Consider the following 19,944-nt stretch of genomic DNA (forward strand, 5'->3'; position numbering starts at 1 on the left):
GGGGGTGAGGGGAGGGTGGGTGGGTGCGAATGAAATGAATCTGTTGGCCAACATGGGGATATTATTTTTATGTCGGATATATTGTTCCAAGAAAAGCTTACCATAATTCTGGTTTAAAGGTTGGATTTATATATCTAGGTATATGCAATTCAATTTGCAGGTCAGTTTTGTAAAATGGAGAGTTAACATCCCCTCATAACAACAGTATATTGTAGTTAAATGGGAAGCTAGGCCTCGGAGAACGCGGTTAATCCAAAGTACATAATGAATCTTGCCGGCCACTGGATGTCATCGTTGTTCCATTACAGCATGTGGGACCACTTATGAATACCAAAATCCTCCATTTCCATAAGCCACAGACCATTTCAACATGTTTCGACGGAGCTGCATGCAGTTTGTTTACTCCTCATGCATCAGCAGTTCAATAACTGCTGCAAATTCATTTTTAATCCTCTTCAGTGCTATACATATTTTTAAAAAGAGCAGGAGGGAAGAGCACGCTTAGAGAACAAGAACCCTTGTAAGTCACGGTCCAGGAAACTCTTTCCCTCCACTATGTGTAGTTATTTGAAATGAAATGATGAGAAGCGCCGCTTCCAATTAATATTAGTTTCCCCTCAGCAATGCTGAGGTCCATCATTTGCTTTTTGGTGTGGGTGACGACGGCAGGCAGAAAAGACAAAGATGTCTTTTGAAATTTGCAATGAATATTCAACTCTGTTCAAATTTTCGGAGCGGTCTTTTGTTCCAGTAAGGAGAAGGGCGTTCAGCTGAGAGGTTTCGCAAGTCAGTTTCCAGAGAGAGCTTGCTGAGTTGTTTGAACGTAACTCCACTCGTCGGCAAATGGGGTTGGCATCTACTATTTTTGATAAATGACTATCTGGCCTTGACATCACTTCTATGCTGTTGTGGCCAAAAGAAAAAAAGAAGAAGAAAAAGTTGATTGTGCAGCTTTAAAAGAAATATATGAGGAGCAGACCTGTGACATTTACAGTAGTGTTTTGAGCTGGCTCCTAAGCTTAATTGAAAATCTGCTGCCAGGATTGTGTGGCAGTGGTGGAGTTCATGCACACATGGTAGATGAAACCTTATTCTGTGCTAAGCTAATCTTTTATTTCAGTTTCTAGCCTGCCTCATCCCAAAGACTTAGGGAGGAGAAGCTGTGTGTGAACACACACTCTTTAGTGTTGCTAGTGAATGTCTAGCAAAACATGTAAGAATTTCAGCTTTTATTCTCAAGAATATTAAGCTTTAATTCTCTTGTATACTGAGGTAGAATAATAATAATAATAATAATAATAATAATAATAATAATAATAATAATAATTAATTTATATACCAAACTTCATCCAAAGATCACAGGGTGGTTTACAGTATAGAAACACAATAACACACACCATAATAACAAACAAAAACAATACCCCCACAGTTTAAAAGGCCATAGATTGTTTAATTAGCCAAAAGCCTGGGAGGAGAGCCTTCCTAGAGACAGCATTCTGCAAGTGGGGAGCCACTGCAGAAAAGGCCCTTGTTTCCATCTTCCGAACCTCCTGCAGAGGAGGCACGCAATGAAGTGCCTCAGATCGCAGGGTCCTGAAGAGGAATCCTAAGCAATGCTGTGTCCTTGCAGTGTATTAAGGCAGTATCATGAATTCTGCGAATCAAGTCTATAATTCCACCAGTGCCAGGTTCTCTGTTACTTCTGAGATTTTTTTACACCCAGCTCATAATGTGGCATAGTGGTGAGGGAGGTATTTTCCATTGGTGGCTTTTCTTCCTGAACCAGTAAATGAGGTGTGGGAAACCTGTGGTTCTCCGGAAGTTATTGAACCACAGTTCACTCTGTCCCTAACTAGTAACCATTCTGGCTGACTGGGACTGATGGACATTGGAACACAACAACATCTGGAAGGCCACAGTTTAGGCACCACTGTTGTAAAGGTGCAGTTCTGCTAGAATCCCGTGGGTCCCTCTCAGGGTTTTGTATGGCCAGTGTCTCCATGAGAATAATCTGTTGGCTTTGCCCATATGGCTCTTCCATCCACATGTGCCCTAGCAGGGTATGAGGAAGTTGTACAGTATTGTTCCTATGCATGCACATGACATTGTTGATCACTGAACTGTCTGGGAAAGATAGTCCCTTTATAAATTCTGTTGTACCTAAATGGATGGTGGAAGCATTTGGGGACCTTGTAAGCTAACTGCGGAAAGAGGTTTTTTATGTTATCTATCATGCCAACTATCTTTGCTTTGGTAAGATGTCATTCACAAGCAATATCTGCAACCAATTCATTTTGCGTACCAGCATTCTTCTTTTTTTCTTTTTTTACTTGTAGGAGTGTTCCCCCTCCCCCATATCATCTGACTTGGACTTTGAGATTGGCCAGCTTGGGTTAGGGGGAACTTCTTGACCTGCCACCATCAGCTGTTGCATGGCAGGAGGTGATATGGGATCAAGTCTTCACTGTGATAGCACCCTGGCTGTTGAATTCTCTCCCCTGGGAGACACCAGCTCTTAACAAAATTCCTAGGTTAAAACAGCTGTTTTCCCATCCAGTTGATTATTGAAGTCCAGAATACTGAAGGACTTAGGATGTGATAAACCATATCTATGATGGTTTTATAATTGATGAATAATTTTAATAGTTTAGTGGTTGTTTTCTCATACAAGCAGCTTTTTTGTGGTGTTTTGAAAATCACTCTGCGATTCCTCTTGTGGCAGAGGGTGCTAGAAAAGGTTCCTTAACGTCTGTGCGGGTGGCGCTGTGGGTTAAACCACAGAGCCTAGGGCTTGCTGATCAGAAGGTCGGCAGTTCGAATCCCCGTGACGGGGTGAGTTCCCGTTGCTCGGTCTCTGCTCCTGCCAACCTAGCAGTTTGAAAGCACGTCAAAAGTGCAAGTAGATAAATAGGTACTGTTCCAGCAGGAAGGTAAACGGCATTTCCGTGTGCTGCTCTGGTTCGCCAGAAGCGGCTTAGTCATGCTGGCCACATGACCCAGAAGCTGTACACCGGCTCCCTCGGCCTATAAAACGAGATGAGCGCCGTAACCCCAGAGTCTGACTGGACCTAATGGTCAGGGGTCCCTTTACCTGTACCTTTATGTGAGCATTATGGAGTCCTTTTGCAAACATGTGTCTTCCTTGGGTTTGTAGGTACGAGAAGCTGCCCAGGCCTTGCTGTTAGCAGAATTGAGAAGAATTGAGCAGGCAGGCAGGAAGGAGACGATTGACATGTGGGCTCCGTATTTGCCACAGTACATGGACAGTGTTATCTCACGTGAGTATTTGCTGTTTAATTCAAATGTGCTTAAAAATGTGGATTTAAGAGAAGACATTTCAAGTAACAATGGAAACCAGTATATTTCATAGGGAAAGCTAGATTTCAGAGCTTGACATAGATCTCTTTCTCAGATGTCAGCATTGGATATAGGGATGTTGACAGTCTGGGGCAAAGTAAACAAGTCCTTCAATGACAACTGTATGAATATGACAAGACATTTGTCCTTGAATTAATTCAATATTTCAAATTTACATTGTGTATATACCATCCTGATCTACCTCGAATTGGGCTGTATTGGTTGCCGTAACAGACCGGTTGTATCGCACCAGTCAAATTTCATCCAAATATAATGAAGTCTGTACTTTGGTGCAGCCGTTTCAACCCAAGCTAGATCATTTAGTTCATTTTATTGGTGAGCAGGAATTTGTTTATTTCTAATATAGCAGACATTTTTATGACAACAAAAAACGTTTTGCCCAGCGGAATTGAATTTCCTTTTGTTGAGAGTGTTTTGTGTGTTAAATGCCAATTGATTTTTTTTGGAAAGATATATAATGATCTTGTTAAATCTAAATGGGATATATAATCTAGATTTACATGGAGATACTCTGTGCTGTTTCCAAGAACAAATGTCAGTAAAAAAAATAACACTCAGTCTTTTGACCTTAAGTTTAACCCCAGCATTATTTATATTAAATAATTACATACAAGGTACATGGGCAATACTTTGGGGGTGTTCGAATGTGGCAATAAATTATGGTATTTAGGTTATGAGATAGGAATGATTCTCCTTTTCAGCTGGTCCCCTTCTTTGCCTTCTTCATCTTCTTTTCTGTGGTTTCCCCAAAAAATAGTAGAATATGCCTATTTATGTCCCAGCCAGCCTGTCCTTCAACCAATCAAATACGAGTGGCAAAGAATTCTCTTCCCCCTGAACATTTTTTCTGTGAGTGACCAAGAGTTTCTACCCACAAACTAATAAAAAGTGTAATTTTACAATCCTCTACCTCTGTATTTAAAATAACCCAGTTTTCCCAGACCAAGCCTATGTCACTAAACAACAGCCAACTCTCAACCACCAAGGAAGGATGCTTCCTATTACAACTTTAACCCTTAACCTCATACACATAAATTGCATCTAAATCAAGCACTGTTCTCTTAAACACATTTTTAAAGGTGCTTTCTCCACAGGTGTTGTTGGGTTACAATTCCCATTGGCCACAGCCAGCATGAATGATGGGAGTTGTAGTCCAGCAACATCTGGACGGCACCACATTAGCTGCCAATACCTAAGGTGCGCTGCAGGCCCTGTCATGAGCCATGAAAACAGGTGATCAAATAGAGCAGTAGGAGAGATCCCAAGAAACCAAAAAGATAGCATTATATTTCGTGAATGAAAAACTCAATAACCCCTGCATAATCTCTATCAGTGGCATCTTTTTTGTATATCAATTTCTATTCCATCCTTCTAGATCCTAAGCATTATGTTTGCTTCTTTAATAGAAAAAAAACCGTATCATACAGCCCAAAACAAACACAGCCAATATTTGCAAAAAGGGCTTTTGCCCATCTTGGAATAATATGCTGTGTACTATGCCATCGTACAGCTGCCTCTGGAAATTAAAAAAAAAAGGTAAATGACCCCTGACAGTTAAGTCCAGTCACGAACGACTCTGGGGTTGCAGCACTCATCTCGCTTTACTTGCTGAGGAAGCCGACGTTTGTCTGCAGATAGTTTATCCGGGTCATGTGGCCAGCATGACCAAGACGCTTCTGGCGATACCCGAGCAGCGCACAGAAACACTGTTTACCTTCCCGCCGGAGCGATACCTATTTATCTACTTGCACCTTTTGGCATACTTTCAAACTGCTAGGTTGGCAGGAGCTGGGACAGAACAACGGGAGCTCACCCCATCATGGGGATTTGAACTGCCAACCTGATCGGCAAGCCCTAGGCTCAGTGGTTTAGACCATAGTGCCTAGTGCATCCCACCCTCTGGAAGTAGAGGGATATTATTACACCAAACCATAGGTAGCACAAGGTATGATTTGAAAAAACCATTTCAAGCAAACCATTATTTCTGTTTGTCTGATGATGTCTCAAATGACAAGGGGCAGTTTACTGAGTTAAGCTTCCTTAAACATGATTTGTTGATGGCTCCCTGATTTGTCATTGGTCCCTCGGTTCTGTCAGGATCTGGCATGGTTTGGCAGACCCAGATGGAAGAGGAGGGGGAAGGAGAAAAAGCAGAGCAGGGGCTTGAAGACTGGCACCCAGGGGTGGAAGTCCTCTCCCTGTGACTCTGGAGGAGATCTGCCAGCTCTCTCCATTGCTCCTCCAGCAAGGCAGGGGGAAGGACTTCAGCCAGCCAGTGGGAGGGACTGAGCAGGAGGAGGGGGTGGAGTCAGAGGGCAGGGCACAGTCCTGTCGTCGAGATGCAGGTGCCATGTCTGTAGGTAGAATTAGACACCTCTACCTAGGTGGAGAGCATGTTTGAACATGCAGCCCTCCTGGAAGGTAAAGAGTGTCTTGCGAGTGATCTCACCTTGCCTTGTCCTTTAAAGCTTGGGCAGCAAGGTACGGTAACTGTTGGGACATCTTCATTGCTCCTCTTCAGTCCTACATCTCTTGTCTTGCTTGTGTACCTTGGAATCATTACTTCTCGGCCCACTACTTGATGCTCAGCTGCGCCATTATTAGCCCGAATCCAGTTGTCTTCTGTATGCTCAAGGAAGAGCCACTTGTCATTGTGTTTTAGGACAGGAACATGACAGTCATGACATCTCTGTTGAGCCTAAAAGTTCCTCATTGTAAGTGTTTACAACTTTTTCCAGATGTAAATATTTTTTCCTCATTACTTTTTTTTTTTGGAGATAATTTAAGTGCAAGTTAAAAAGGTATAACTAGCTTTGTTTAATTCAGGCATGGCCAAACTTGGCCCTCCAGCTGTTTTGGGACTACAACTCCCATCATCCCTAGCTAACAGGCCCAGTGGTCAGGGATGATGGGAATTGTAGTCCCAAAACAGCTGGAGGGCCAAGTTTGGTCATGCCTGGTTTAATTGGTTTGCAATTAAAATTCAGTAGGATATTTGCCAAATCTGTGCTATTCAAGGTGGAATTCTAGAATATGGTGTTTTGAGAAAATAAAATAAAGAAATAAAGAAATAAACCCAAGCCATTGCATGGCAAGGCTTGTCTCATACAAAAGTTCATTAAATATTTTTAAGGGGAGGGGAGTTCATGTTTTTATTTATTGTTCTTTTTTCTGTTGTAATTACAAATAAAAAAATAGGTGGATAGCAGTGTTAGTGAGTACTGTTGTAGAAAATGCCCTAATATTAGTTGTACTGAAGAGCATGGTATTGATTTGTGCCATTAGTCTCTTTCTGATTTGCTGAAGAACTGAGTTGTTGTTTTTTAATGCTAATGGAAATAAAGAGCTTTACAAAACACAGTGCAAGAATACGGGAACACATTTCTGCAATAAAGCAAGTGTCTAGGAAGCTTTTACAATATATATCTGTCCAAGTTTGGTTTGGTGCAGACTATGCCGGTGCCCATGTATATAGCATGTGTTAGGCATTGATTTATGGTACACTATTTATTTTAAGAATTTATAAACTGCACCACCATCTAAAGGTGGATTTCAGGACAGTCTGCATCAAAATTTAAAATCCACAATGCAATGTAAATCATAGACAAACAGAACTGCAAAATTGAACAGAATGAAACTAGTCAACCAACTAAAAATTGGATATGCACACATTAATCATGTTAGCTCACACATTCGTTTTTAAATAAAAAAGGTCAAAAACAATTATAATAAAATAAGCAATGATTAAATATAACACAGTATTAAAACAAGTCCAAATTAAAATCAAGACAAGGTCATATAGGAAGAACAGATTATGAGAATAGCATAGCTCAGAGCAAAATTACAAAGCAACAGCAAGATTTAAAAGACCCTGGGGAAGTAAATGGGACGTCACCTGATGTGCAGGAAGCCATCAGAGTAGCTGTTGGGTGGGCTTTCCTAGGACACAGTATTCCATAACTTGGATATCACTGATGGAAGGACACTCTTCACTCATAGCTCCAAAACAACAACTTTCTCTTCTTTTTCTCCTTGCAAAGAAAACTCAGCAACCTTTTTGGGGTGGGGGGAGCAGGAAACTCAACAACTTTTGTGCCTGGCTTTTCATTATTTGAAATATGGCAGCCCTAGGGGCCAACAAGGACTTGCCTCCAACAAGGATGGAAGGATCCAGGTCTGTGCTTGTTGGAAGATGCCATCTTCCAAGCACCCCAGTCTCTGGCTGTGTAGAGCTTTAAAGATCAGAGGCAGCACTTCGGATTGAGCCTGGAAACAACCTGGAAAGGTGGCCAAGTATTGCAACATGCGATCTCAGGTGGCAATTACGCAACCGTATTCTAACTTTTCAGACCATCTTCAAAGATAGTATACCCTGTAGAAGGCACTGCCAAACAAAAGGTTACCAGGACATTCTCTTCCTGTGCATGTAAGGTCATAGCTGATGCACCAGCATAAGCAGGTAAAATGGTGCTACCACCAACCATTTACTCCTCTGATGTTACAGATGGATCCCAAATTACTTACCTGGACCACTTTGACCGGATATCCCCAGCCGATGTGGACAGACTCCTCCGAGCTGGAAAGCCCACCACCTGTCCTCTCGACCCGTGCCCGTCTTGGCTGATTAGAGCGTGTCCAGACGAGGTGCGGGCCCCCCTGGGGAATATCATCAATTTGTCCCTTGGCACCGGGACATTCCCAGGGGAACTGAAGGAGGCAGTGGTGCGTCCGCTCTTAAAGAAAACATCATTAGATCCCTTAGATCTATCCAATTACCGCCCAGTTTCGAATCTTCCATTCCTGGGTAAGGTGATTGAGAGAGCGGTTGCTGAACAGCTTGGTAGGTTTCTGGATGAAACATCGGCTCTGGATCCATTCCAGTCCGGCTTCCGCGCTGGTCATGGGACCGAGACGGCTCTGGTCGCCCTAACAGATGATCTTCGTAGACAGCTGGATCGAGGCGGGTCGGGGCTGCTGATTCTTCTAGATCTGTCAGCAGCTTTCGACATGGTTGATCACGAACTTCTGGACCACCGCCTCGCCGACGTGGGGATCCAGGGCACAGTCCTTCAATGGCTGCGCTCGTTTCTCTCTGGTCGGGGACAGAGGGTGGCGCTTGGGGGGGAACTGTCATCCCGCCACTCCTTGGTGTGTGGAGTGCCTCAGGGTGCGATTCTCTCCCCGATGCTTTTTAACATCTTCATGCGCCCCCTCGCCCAGCTTGTCCGGAGTTTTGGGCTGGGCTGCCATCAGTATGCTGATGACACCCAACTCTATCTGCTGATGGATGGCCATCCTGACTCGGCCCCAGACACACTGGTCAGATGCTTGGAAGCTGTGGCTGGATGGTTACGTGGGAGCCGGTTGAAGTTAAATCCTTCGAAGACAGAGGTCCTCTGGCTGGGACGGGACGATATGGGATTGAGGGGGCAACTCCCATCTCTTGCGGGGGTGCAATTAGTGCCAGCACCGTCCGTTAAGAGTTTGGGTGTAATCTTCGATACCTCCCTCTCCATGGAGGCGCAGATTGCAGCTATAACAAAGGCGGCATTTTTTCATCTCCGCCAAGCTAAGCAGTTGGCTCCTTACCTCTCTCGCCCTGACCTAGCCACTGTGATCCACGCGGCGGTCACCTCCAGACTGGATTATTGTAACTCGCTCTACGTGGGGCTGCCCTTGAGACTGACCCAGAAACTCCAGCGGGTGAAGAATGCCGCAGCGAGACTCCTTACGGGGTCTTCGCTGCGGGATCACATTCATCCGGTGCTATACCAGCTGCACTGGCTCCCGGTGGAGTACAGGATCAGGTTTAAGGTGCTGGTTTTAACCTTCAAAGCCCTACACGGCCTAGGACCCTCGTATCTACGGGACCGCCTCTCCTGGTATGCCCCACAGAGGAACTTACGGTCCTCAAATAAAAACATCTTGAAGGTCCCAGGCCTCAGAGAGGTTAGGCTGGCCTCAACTAGAGCCAGGGCTTTTTCGACTGCGGCTCCAACCTGGTGGAACGCTCTGTCACAAGAGACAAGGGCCCTCCAGGACTTGACATCTTTCCGCAGGGCCTGCAAGACAGAGCTGTTCCACCAGGCCTTTGGTTAGGGCACAGCCTGACTCCCTCCTTTGGCAATCTTTACAATACTTTAGTTTATGGTTGCCATCAATTTTGATTTTAATTAATTCTTATGATGTTTTATAATGTTGCACTATTTTAGTGTTGTTAGTCGCCCTGAGCCCGGCTTCGGCTGGGGAGAAGAAGAAGAAGAAGAGTTTGGATTTGATATCCCGCCTTTCACTCCCCTTCAGGAGTCTCAAAGCGGCTAACATTCTCCTTTCCCTTCCTCCCCCACAACAAACACTCTGTGAGGTGAGTGGGGCTGAGAGACTTCACAGAAGTGTGACTGGCCCAAGGTCACCCAGCAGCTGCATGTGGAGGAGTGGAGACACGAACCCGGTTTCCCAGATTACGTGATTACCGCTCTTAATCACTACACCACACTGGAGGGCGGGATATAAATAAAATTTATTATTATTATTATTATTATTATTATTATTATTATTATTATTATTATATAGACTCCCTTGCACATGTGCTATAATGGATCGTGCAGTTCCTATGTCCACCATTTGTCCTTCTTTTAAGAAGCAGCTTTATATATACAAACGAATATGCTAAGTGGCTCTGTTGTCTCCCTAGTGCTCTGGCTTTTGAAAGGGGACAAATGCTTTATGCAGCTGTAAGAATTCAGTGGGTTGAGCAGTAAATTATTATTAAAGTAGGAAATGAAAGAAAACTTGGTGGATGGTTATCAAGATGACTGATTCTAGGGTAACGTAATGTTTTCTCACTTCTGATTTCAACTGATTAATAATAAGATACTTTTAAAAAGCCAAGTTGTGCAGTTTGGGCAGCTTTGCACAAGTTTGCTTCATTTGTGTATATGTGTGTCAGAATTTGACGGTGTTATAAGGCTGCGGTGCAGAGTTCCCTCTGTGCATACCCTGCGCATACTAAGGAGCCTTGTAGCGCAGCATCGAATGAGATGGAAAAGGTCCTGCTGAAAGGGAATAGTTTCTCCTCTTCTGCACTCCTGTGGGTGCTGGTGGAGAAGCAATTTGGGTGCAAGTGCTTTTCCTGTACTTTTGCACAGGTTTTCCTGGATCCTGATCTCACCCTTTTTTGTATTCTTGCCTTTGCCAACGACTCTTTTGCCTTATTTGGTATGCAGGATGGATGCCACTAAAGGAATAATTTAAGGTTTCGCACAGAATCATTCCCAGATTAGTAGGGTTCTTCTCTTGGTCTGTTGCTGATTAAGGCAGGTGAAGAAGGGAAGGACTGATGACCTGGTGTAATGGTAGTTGATTGCCGCTCTGACTTTCATTACTGTGTCCTGTTTTTGTAAGAGGAGTGCCCCCCCCCCACTGGAACAAGTTAATCCATGCTTTCTGATGGAGGAAGTTGAGCCAAGTTTCTTCTTCTTTGCTTTCTGGGTCTAGATCCTGAAATGGAGAAGTTTCGGATGCAGCTCTGGAGGGTCGGAGTTCAAAGCAAGAGCAGTTGTCATTTCGTTTTTTTCCCATTCATTGTCAAAATTTAGTATCATTACTAAACTACAAGTCCCTTAACTATTAGAGATAATGGTGCTGGCTATAAATCTAGACACTCGGGATGAATTACCCATTATTCAGGATACACGGTATATTTTGTACTTTGTAAAGCTCTTGGAAGCTTATGTTGATGTCGAGCGGTATATAAATTAATATTAATAAATACACAGTGATACTGTTGATTACACACCTGGTAGTAATTATCATTACTCAATAACTGCAGTGTTAGGGCTGCTATCCTAATCCAGTTGTACGCAGTGCGATTTATTTCCAAGCGAATATGCATAGAGTTGCACTACAGATGACGGGCTGCATCGGAAACAGTTGTCTTGGATTAGGCTGTAAAGCTCAACCCTTAAGGAGTCTGTGCATAGCCCTCTGATCTAGCACCTTAGCCATTTTATATATGTCAGACTACAATCCTGTACCCAGTTTACCTGGGAATAACGGCAACCGAAGCTTACTTCTGAGTAGGGTTGCACTGTTAACTGAAAGCATTCAATATACTACTAGAAATCAGAGCTAATATCTGCGTTCGTTTCTCCAGCAAATCTACTGATGCACACAAATCTTAAATATTGGATGAGCTGTTAAGGATTTTCATAAAGGAATGTAAAATCCAGCTATGTTCTTTGTACGCCTGCCTGCCTTTCCCTGCAATTTTTCACCTGCCAAATACCTTACTCATTTAACATTTATTGTAGCAATTCTGTGGTCTAGTAACCTCTCTTATTCATATTTTTCATAGTTTATGTTTACAACTTAATTCTCTAAAAGCCCTGGCTGTATGAAGTGATTGCTTCCTCAATTAGTTCAACACTTGTACCTTTTAAAATCCATTTGTTGGCTATGAATATATAAAACAAACACTGAGATTTAATCAGTGTAATGTACTGATGTAACTATATTTTGCTTTTAGAAGCATTACATTTTCATATACAGTAATCACAGTGTTTCTTCTGCAGTTTAAGAGCAGTTTGTCATCTTTTAGTTCCTTTACAAATCCATATGTCTTAAGACTGCAAAGAACCTGTGGCAGTTCATGGGTTCTCTTCCAACAAACCATCATAATTGGCATCACTGACTTAAATATATACATGCATTGACAGAGCAATGAGATCCAGATTAGTTTTTTCCATCTATGAGTGTTGGAAGTCAACTTTGATATGTCCATATGACATATGAAGACAATATAGGATTTGGAGGAGGCGTGCATACACACACACACACACACACACACAGTGGTACCTCGGGATTCGAACGGGATCCATTCCGGAGCCCTGTTCGCATCCTGAACAGAACGTAAGATGCGACTGCGCGTATGCGGGTCGCGTTTTGCCGCTTATGCGCATGCGCATGACGTCATTTTGAGCGCATGCGCGAGCGGCGAAACCCGGAAGTAACGCGCTCTGTTACTTCCAGGTCTCCACGGAGCGCAACCTGAAAATACTTATCCTGACGCGTATTTATCCTGAGGTATGACTGTATTAAGAAACAGAAGAACCAGTGATGGAAGGCAGTCAACATGAACTAACACAAACACATTTTAATGCTACAGAAAATTAAAATACAGAGGAAAATGAGCATTTAAAATTGGTACAAAATTTAGTATTGATTTGGAGATTTCTAGAAATGCTGAGAAACAGAAAAAGTCCTGGTCTCTTTTCAGACTGTAGTGTCCCCACAGCTTGAAGATAATGACTACATACAGCAGTGGTTCTCAAAGGGTGTGGCACACCGCTCTGGTGTGGCAGGAGAAGATGGCAAGTGTTGCAGGAAGATTCAAGGACAACTGAAGAAACATTTAAACATTTCTGTGTAGTATAAAAATACAGTATAGTATCAAAATGACTATTTATGGTTATGAATGTTCTTCAGCTTAGAAGGTCGCAATACACATGACTAGGGCGAAGAGCAATATACTGTTGTAGCTGGAAGGGGGCAGTTTCAGTGTCTCTCCCCCCCCTCTTTTTTTGTTTTATTTTTTCTTTTGGACCCCTGACCATTAGGTCCAGTCGTGGCCGACTCTGGGGTAGCGGCGCTCATCTCGCTTTATTGGCCGAGGGAGCCAGCATACAGCTTCCGGGTCATGTGGCCAGCATGACTAAGCCACTTCTGGTGAACCAGAGCAATGCACAGAAATGACGTTTACCTTCCCGCTGGAGCGGTACCTATTTATCTATTTGCACTTTGACGTGCTTTCGAACTGCTAGGTTGGCAGGAGCAGGGACCGAGCAACGGGAGCTCACCCCGTCACGGGGATTCGAACCACCGACCTTCTGATCGGCAAGCCCTAGGCTCTGTGGTTTAACCCACAGCGCCACCTGCGTCCCTGCAGTTTGAGTCTCTGATATCCCTTCAGGTATTCTCCTGGTACAAAACAAGCAGCATAGGCAGTGTTAAACCAGGGTTACAGTCGCCAAAACGGAATGCCTAGTTGCAATTTTGGGGCCAGACCACTCAAACGCCATATTTTTAAATGTAACCTTTTTGGTTCCTGAAATTCATTCTGATTGTGCAGATGGATGTAAACAGAGAGAATTCTGCAGGTGTGTGTTGCTGGTGTGTGAAAACAGTCAAGATCCATGGATCCCAAGACATGCACCTCCAGATGGGCGAGAAACCATTGGTCTCAAGTGGCCGAGAGCCAGGTGCAAAATGTGCCTGTTACCTGTGGTGTAGTGGTTAAGAGCGGTGGACTCGTAATCTGGGGAACCCGGTTTGCTTCCCCGCTCTTCCACATGCAGCTGCTGGGTGACCTTGGGCTAGTCACACTTCTCTGAAGTCTCTCAGCCCCACTCACCTCACAGAGTGTTTGTTGTGGGGAAGGAAGAAGGGAAAGGAGAATGTTAGCCGCTTTGAGACTCCTTCGGGTAGTGATAAAGCGGGATATCAAATCCAAACTCTTCTCTTCTTCAAATGCTGAGCATAGGGTATATCCCTTGGAAGTGTTGAGGGGTAGATGGCAGCCTTTAATGAAGAAAATTGCAGAAGATAGGCCAGATAGGTTGAGGCTCTTCAGCATGAAATACCTTGTGGCCATTTCAACTTCTAGAGGGTTAAATTCATACTGTCTCCCCTTTCTCCCATTAATGATATTGGTGATGACTTGTTTGCAAGGAAATTAGGAAGTCAGTGGTTCTATTTGTAAGGCAAGCATGATCAAGACTGATCAAATAAGGATGGTCAAATATGGGGCATTCCCCATATTTGAGCTGAGTGGGGATTTGAATTCTGCCTCCCTCCCATCCTAGTCCAATGCCCTAACCTAGGGTTGCCATATTTCAGAAACCCAGGACAAAGCGCCGCCTTTCAGATATTCCTCCCAGATGTCAATTCCGGCCTTGAAATCCTGGGGATGTCTGGGAAAATCCAGACATATGGCAGCCCTATCTAACCACTATACCACACAGGCTTTTTGTTTATGTGGTGCCGACATCAACTTTGCCTGCTCCATCTCCCCCTGTAGCACAATTGCTACATTTTGGGCAGATTTTCCCCAGCTCTTTAGAGGAGAAATGGGTGGGTATCTGGACACCCCGTCAAACCACAGAAATATATTGCTTTTGAATCAGATGAGTGGATCCGCATAGAAGGAATTGTAATCAAATTAATAATTGGATCCCAGCCCCTAACTAAGCACATTAGTCTATTGAGAACTTACAGTCATCCCCTTTAGGAGAAATTCGGATTGTATATAATTTTATACTTTCCTTTTAACTTCTTGTATAGCCTGCTGTGATGTCATAGCGAGAGGATTATGACTCTAGGTGAAAGATGAACAGCAGGCCCAGATGAGCTCTCATAGAAATGTACTCCCAATCCTCCCCTACCGTTTTGGTAATAAGCAGAACATACAGGGAAAACCGAGTGGGATGTTTTGGGACTTGAACATGTTTTTCTTTGCTTCTCCTTTTCTCCTTTGTTTTTATTTTAAAGGTTTAATTTTTAAAAGCTGCTTTGGGTGGGAGCTAGGGTGATTGGCTTTTTGTAACTGCTTTAGTCCTGATGGTGAGCAGTATCCGTCTCTTCCACATAAAACACATTTTCTCTCTCTTCCAAAACAGCTGTACAACTCTTGTACCCTGCTTGTCATGGGCATAGATTGTGTGCAGTCGCTCCTTGCGCAGCCAACATCAAAATCATTGAATTATGCCATATATTATTCCATTCTCTTTTTGAATTAAAAGGGCAGCTCGGGGGGGGGGCGGAGGGGGAGAAGAGAGATGGAAAGCCAATGTTGCTGGATAGAATGAAACAAAAGAATTTTTTTAATGGAGGCAATAAATACGTTTATAAAAGTTGATAATGAATTATCAGCAGGGTTCCCTGGCTCAACAAAAACCAAACATTATAGGTTGTAATTTTGTGCGCAGTTTCCTGGGAGTAAATCTCATTTAATTCAGTGGGGTTTCCTTCTGAGTAGACACGCTTCGGATTGTGCCCTTCACAAAGTATCATGTTAAATTCCGAAAAGCAGATGATGCGAGGTATTACTCGGTGTGCCCAGTTCAATTACTTGGCAATTTTATGATAATTCATCTATGCATTTAGATTATGCTTTAGTTCAGTTCTGATCGGTTTTTTCTTCGCACACGCATATACACAGTGCTTTCTTTCTAGAAAAATAGGTACCCTCACCATGAAGTTGTTACTGTAAGTGCCACACATTTAAACAAAAAACAAAACAAAACAGGTGCTGGCACTGTGTGCCCTTGAGTACCCCCCTTTTTAAAAAAGTGCTGCTATATTCCAGTAAGGTTAAAGGTAAAGGTAAAGGGACCCCTGACCATTAGGTCCAGTCGTGACCGACTCTGGGTTTGCGGCGCTCATCTCGCTTTATTGGCTGAGGGAGCCGGCATACAGCTTCCAGGTCATGTGGCCAGCATGACTAAGCCACTTCTGGCGAACCAGAGCAGTGCACGGAAACGCCGTTTACCTTCCTGCCGGAGCGGTACCTATTTATCTACTTGCACTTTGACGTGCTTTCAAACTGCTAGGTTGGCAGGAGCAGGGACCGAGCAACGGGAGCTCACCCCGTCACAGGGATTCGAACCGCCAACCTTCTGATCGGCAAGTCCTAGGCTCTGTAGTTTAACCCACAGCGCCTTTCCAGTAAGGTAAAAAAAGGCAAAGGACCCCTGGGCAGTTAAGTCCAGTCAAAGGCAACTATGGGGTTGCAGCGCTCATCTTGCTTTCAGGCCGAGGGAGCCGGCGTTTTCTGTAGACAGCTTTCCGGATCATGTGGCCAGCAGGACTAAGCTGCTCCTGGCGTGACAGAACACCGTGATGGAAACCAGAGCGCATGGATATGCCCTTTACCTTCCCGCTGCAGCAGAACCTATTTATCTACTCGCACTGGTGTGCTTTTGAACTGCTAGGTTGGCAGGAGCTGGGATTGAACAACGGGAGCTCACCCCATCACCGGGATTCGAACCGCCAACCTTCTGAACATCAAGCCCAAGAGGCTCAGTGGTTTAGACCACAGTGCCACCCGCGTCCCTTATTCTAGTATGTCACCATCAACATAGCACGGTGATATGTCTTTGTGTCCGACAGACAAAAGATCCTTATTCTACTTCTACACATTTGATAGCTGCCTTTCTCTGTCCACAAGGAAAGCAGCATGTTGGGGAGAAACATGGAAGCTTGTTGGCAAGCTGGATTTCTGGTAGGACTCTGCCTAGTGCGGCAGAGCAAGATTTGGGTACCTCCGTCTTCCTGTGCATAGCCCCAGTGTCCTCTTCTATCCCCCTGGTTCTTATTACTGCTGTTACTTGTGACGGTGTCATCTGTGGCCTTTCGTGCTGGCACCATATTTGTTTTCTGCAAATAGTCCAATTAAGCTGCTGCGTCTGCAGTATCTGTACGGTTCCAGTGGCTTGGAAATGACTGGGAAGGTTACTTGTCAGCCTCGGGGAAGGGGAAATCCTCCCTTGCGAACATTTGGTGATTTGCATCATGAACACTGGCTGATTCAGTTCCTTCTAGATTTTCATCCATAGTATTTCATAGGGCAGTCTTGTTTTCTGACTGGGAAATTGGACACTGTCTCTTAAGGCATGCATATATATATATATATATATATATATATATTCCTGAAACCCAAAATCAGCATTCACAGCATTGTCGGGGTGGGGAAATAAGTGCATATATCAGCATTTTTCACTGTTGTCAATTGTTACGGTCTTGTGTTTTGTTTTCTTTGTTTTTGCAATAAGAGATATTTTTAAGCATGGATGTTAATCTGTTCATGCTATCTGAATTTCCTTGTATGCACAGTTCTTAAAGTTACTGCACCATTGTATTCTGCCTAATCATTGATGTGGTGAAATGTTGGGGTCCTGTGTGAACCTTAGAAAATGCTATTTCCATTATAGCTACAAGAGGGTCAAATTGGTCTGTATGTAATGTTGGTTCTTCAAATCGAAATGCATTTTGAAAGGACTCCCCCCCCCCCGGTGTGTGTGTTTATACACACACACACAGACACATATTTTTCGGTCAGAGCAACATCTTTTCTTAAAATGTGAAAATGATTGTTTTCTAGAATATAACACTGGATGTACTTGAAATCTTTGAGCACTCGATTTGTCCAGCAGGCAATAGAAATTCTGATATATTTTATATGTCTGATGGTACTGAAGATAGAAAGAAATGGCTACTGTGTCTTTAATGGAAAGCAAAAGGTTATCTTTCTGTGGCCTTTGTGTATATGTGCTGATGTGGATGTAGGCAGCCAGACAGGCAATGTGTGCAAAGAGACTAGGGAACCGACTGTGGATCGATAGAAATAGTGTGAAGTGAATTAATGTGAGGCAGGCAGTCTGTCTGTCATAAGGATTGCAGGGAATGTGGGGCAGTACTGGTCAGTCACTGCAGAAATCTCTTTCCAATAAATTTAAACCTTCTGTCTGGAAATAAACTATAGACAAACTTGCACCTCCCATACTGTTAAATTCTTATTTATTTAGATAGTATTTTCACAAAAACTGTGAATACGCTAACGAAACAACCCAAAAAAGAAAAATATTTGCAGAATGCTTTATATGAAATGAGCTTTGCACCTTTGAAATGATCCTGTATATCCACATTAGCACTCCAAAAGAAAAAGCAATAAATTCTTTATAACAAGTATGATTCTGTCCCTATGTATCAATACCTGCTTCTTTCAAATTAAGCCTGCAATCCTGCGCACAGCTACATGTGCACGAGTTGTATTGACTTTAAGTACACATAACAGTTCTTGGGATTCCAGCCTGCAGCTTTGCATTATTATGAAGCCTTACAGCAGGGCGTATTCAGAGCTGTACTTTGAAATTTTCGCAGAGCTTTCAGTCGAATATTGGGTCGTGAATATTCAAAATGGAGAAGGTCACATCAGAAATGTTAGTCCAATAAGATCTAATTTTTAGTAATTCAGAGAACTGAATGCAATTCAGATATGTAAGCTCTTAAAAGTGGTTGATACAAAGAAGTGTGTGTGTGTGGGGGGGTGTCCTGGTAAGGGGGTGGGAGGAATTTTTCTGCACCCTGCATTAGACGTGGCCAGCCCTCTGTTTGGGATCTTAGAGTCAATGGTAAAGGAGTCAATGAACAGTATCCAACTACCTTATTCCTTCACTGCAATGATTTGTGCATGCAAAGCGGAACTTTTCCCATGCACCCCTTAAATGAGGGTTTTCTCCCAACCCTCTAGAGCAGATTTGGGGAGGGCACAGGGTGATCATGGGAAGAGGCAGAGTGTTCTGTTGTGCAAGCAAAAATACTGATGGAACAAGTTTGTTGGATGCCATTCGCTGTTACTTGCTAGGTTTTGCGAAAGGCTTTGGCATTCTGCTGAGTTCCTGGATAGCCCCAGCCTCTGGAATCCCGATCGGTGCATGTAAATATCATTAGGTCCCTCTGCTTGGGCTACTGACTTACGTGCCTTTAGTTCTGCGTGCTCCCTGCCTGCATTGATCCTGCTATTTACTACGCTTTGCTGTTTCTTACTGTTCCTAATCCCTGCTATTTTTGTGGCGTTAGCTCCTTATTTTCTGAATTCCCCTTTGCCCCTCATCTCGTGAACAAAAGTCTCTGCTATTGGTTTGTGCTTGACTCGTGGATTCTCTTCTGAACCCACCATTCGGCTAATTGCTTTGCCCAGATTTCTGATCCAGCTTCTGTTAGCCCACGGTATATCGTGCTTCGTCTGATTCTGATTTAGTTTACACTTCCCATCTCCACTGAGTCTCTAATCCTGACAGCTGCCCATCCTCCAGTCTCAGATGCATGTGATGTTGACAAAGGTTTGCTGCAGTTCTGGCCAGCACCTGAACCCTGCCACCCCTTGCTAGGTCTGCAAGCAAGATTTCTTTTCTTTTATTTTTGCCACAGTTGCCACTTTTGCTACACCATATTTTCTTCTAAACGGGAAGCCGGAGGAGGGGGCTGAATTGAGCCAAAACACTTCTGAATGACGAACCCATTTAATCCTTGTGGGTGCTAAGAGTCTAGTGATAATGGTGGGAAGCTTGTCTTACATATAAGCTGGCCTCCTAAAACATTTTTTTTTAAGCATTATGCCTGATAGTCCCTGAATGAGTCTTTGCAAAATGTCTTAGGTTGATTCCATGCCTACCTGCTCAACACTCCAACATGAAATGATAACTCATGTATGTAAAGCATTGGACTGTTCAATGGAGGCAGTTCATACTTAAATCACTGAGTGCCATTTGAATAATGAGATGCTAAATGCTGCTCCTATGCACTGGTGACATGCCCTGGGCTTCCCTTCACCAAATTGCCCATCTGCATCAAATACCATTGAAGCAGTGTCTAGTTCTGATATGTTACCTCTTACTTAAGGGTTGCATTGTGTTCTTGCAGTAGTGGAGCCCTTCCAACATCAGCTACAACCTGATACAGATGGAGCCTCCAGCACCGATGTTCTGCTTATTTATTAGACAGTTTCTA

The 19,944-nt window shown here is 43.6% G+C and overlaps 1 protein-coding gene across 5 annotated transcripts in view; it reads left to right on the forward strand.

The window, feature by feature from the left end:
* Positions 1-19,944, forward strand: part of WDR7 (WD repeat domain 7) — a 228,882-nt gene that overhangs the window by 55,574 nt on the left and 153,364 nt on the right. For all 5 annotated transcript variants that reach the window (XM_082241763.1, XM_082241764.1, XM_082241767.1 and 2 more), the window contains one exon: positions 3,155-3,278. In XM_082241763.1, the coding sequence (XP_082097889.1) occupies positions 3,155-3,278 (124 nt within the window). The remainder of the gene's footprint in view (positions 1-3,154; positions 3,279-19,944) is intronic.

This window comes from Podarcis vaucheri, assembly GCF_965113315.1.
Source record: "Podarcis vaucheri genome assembly, chromosome: 11".
In the NCBI taxonomy this organism is placed as follows: domain Eukaryota; kingdom Metazoa; phylum Chordata; class Lepidosauria; order Squamata; family Lacertidae; genus Podarcis; species Podarcis vaucheri.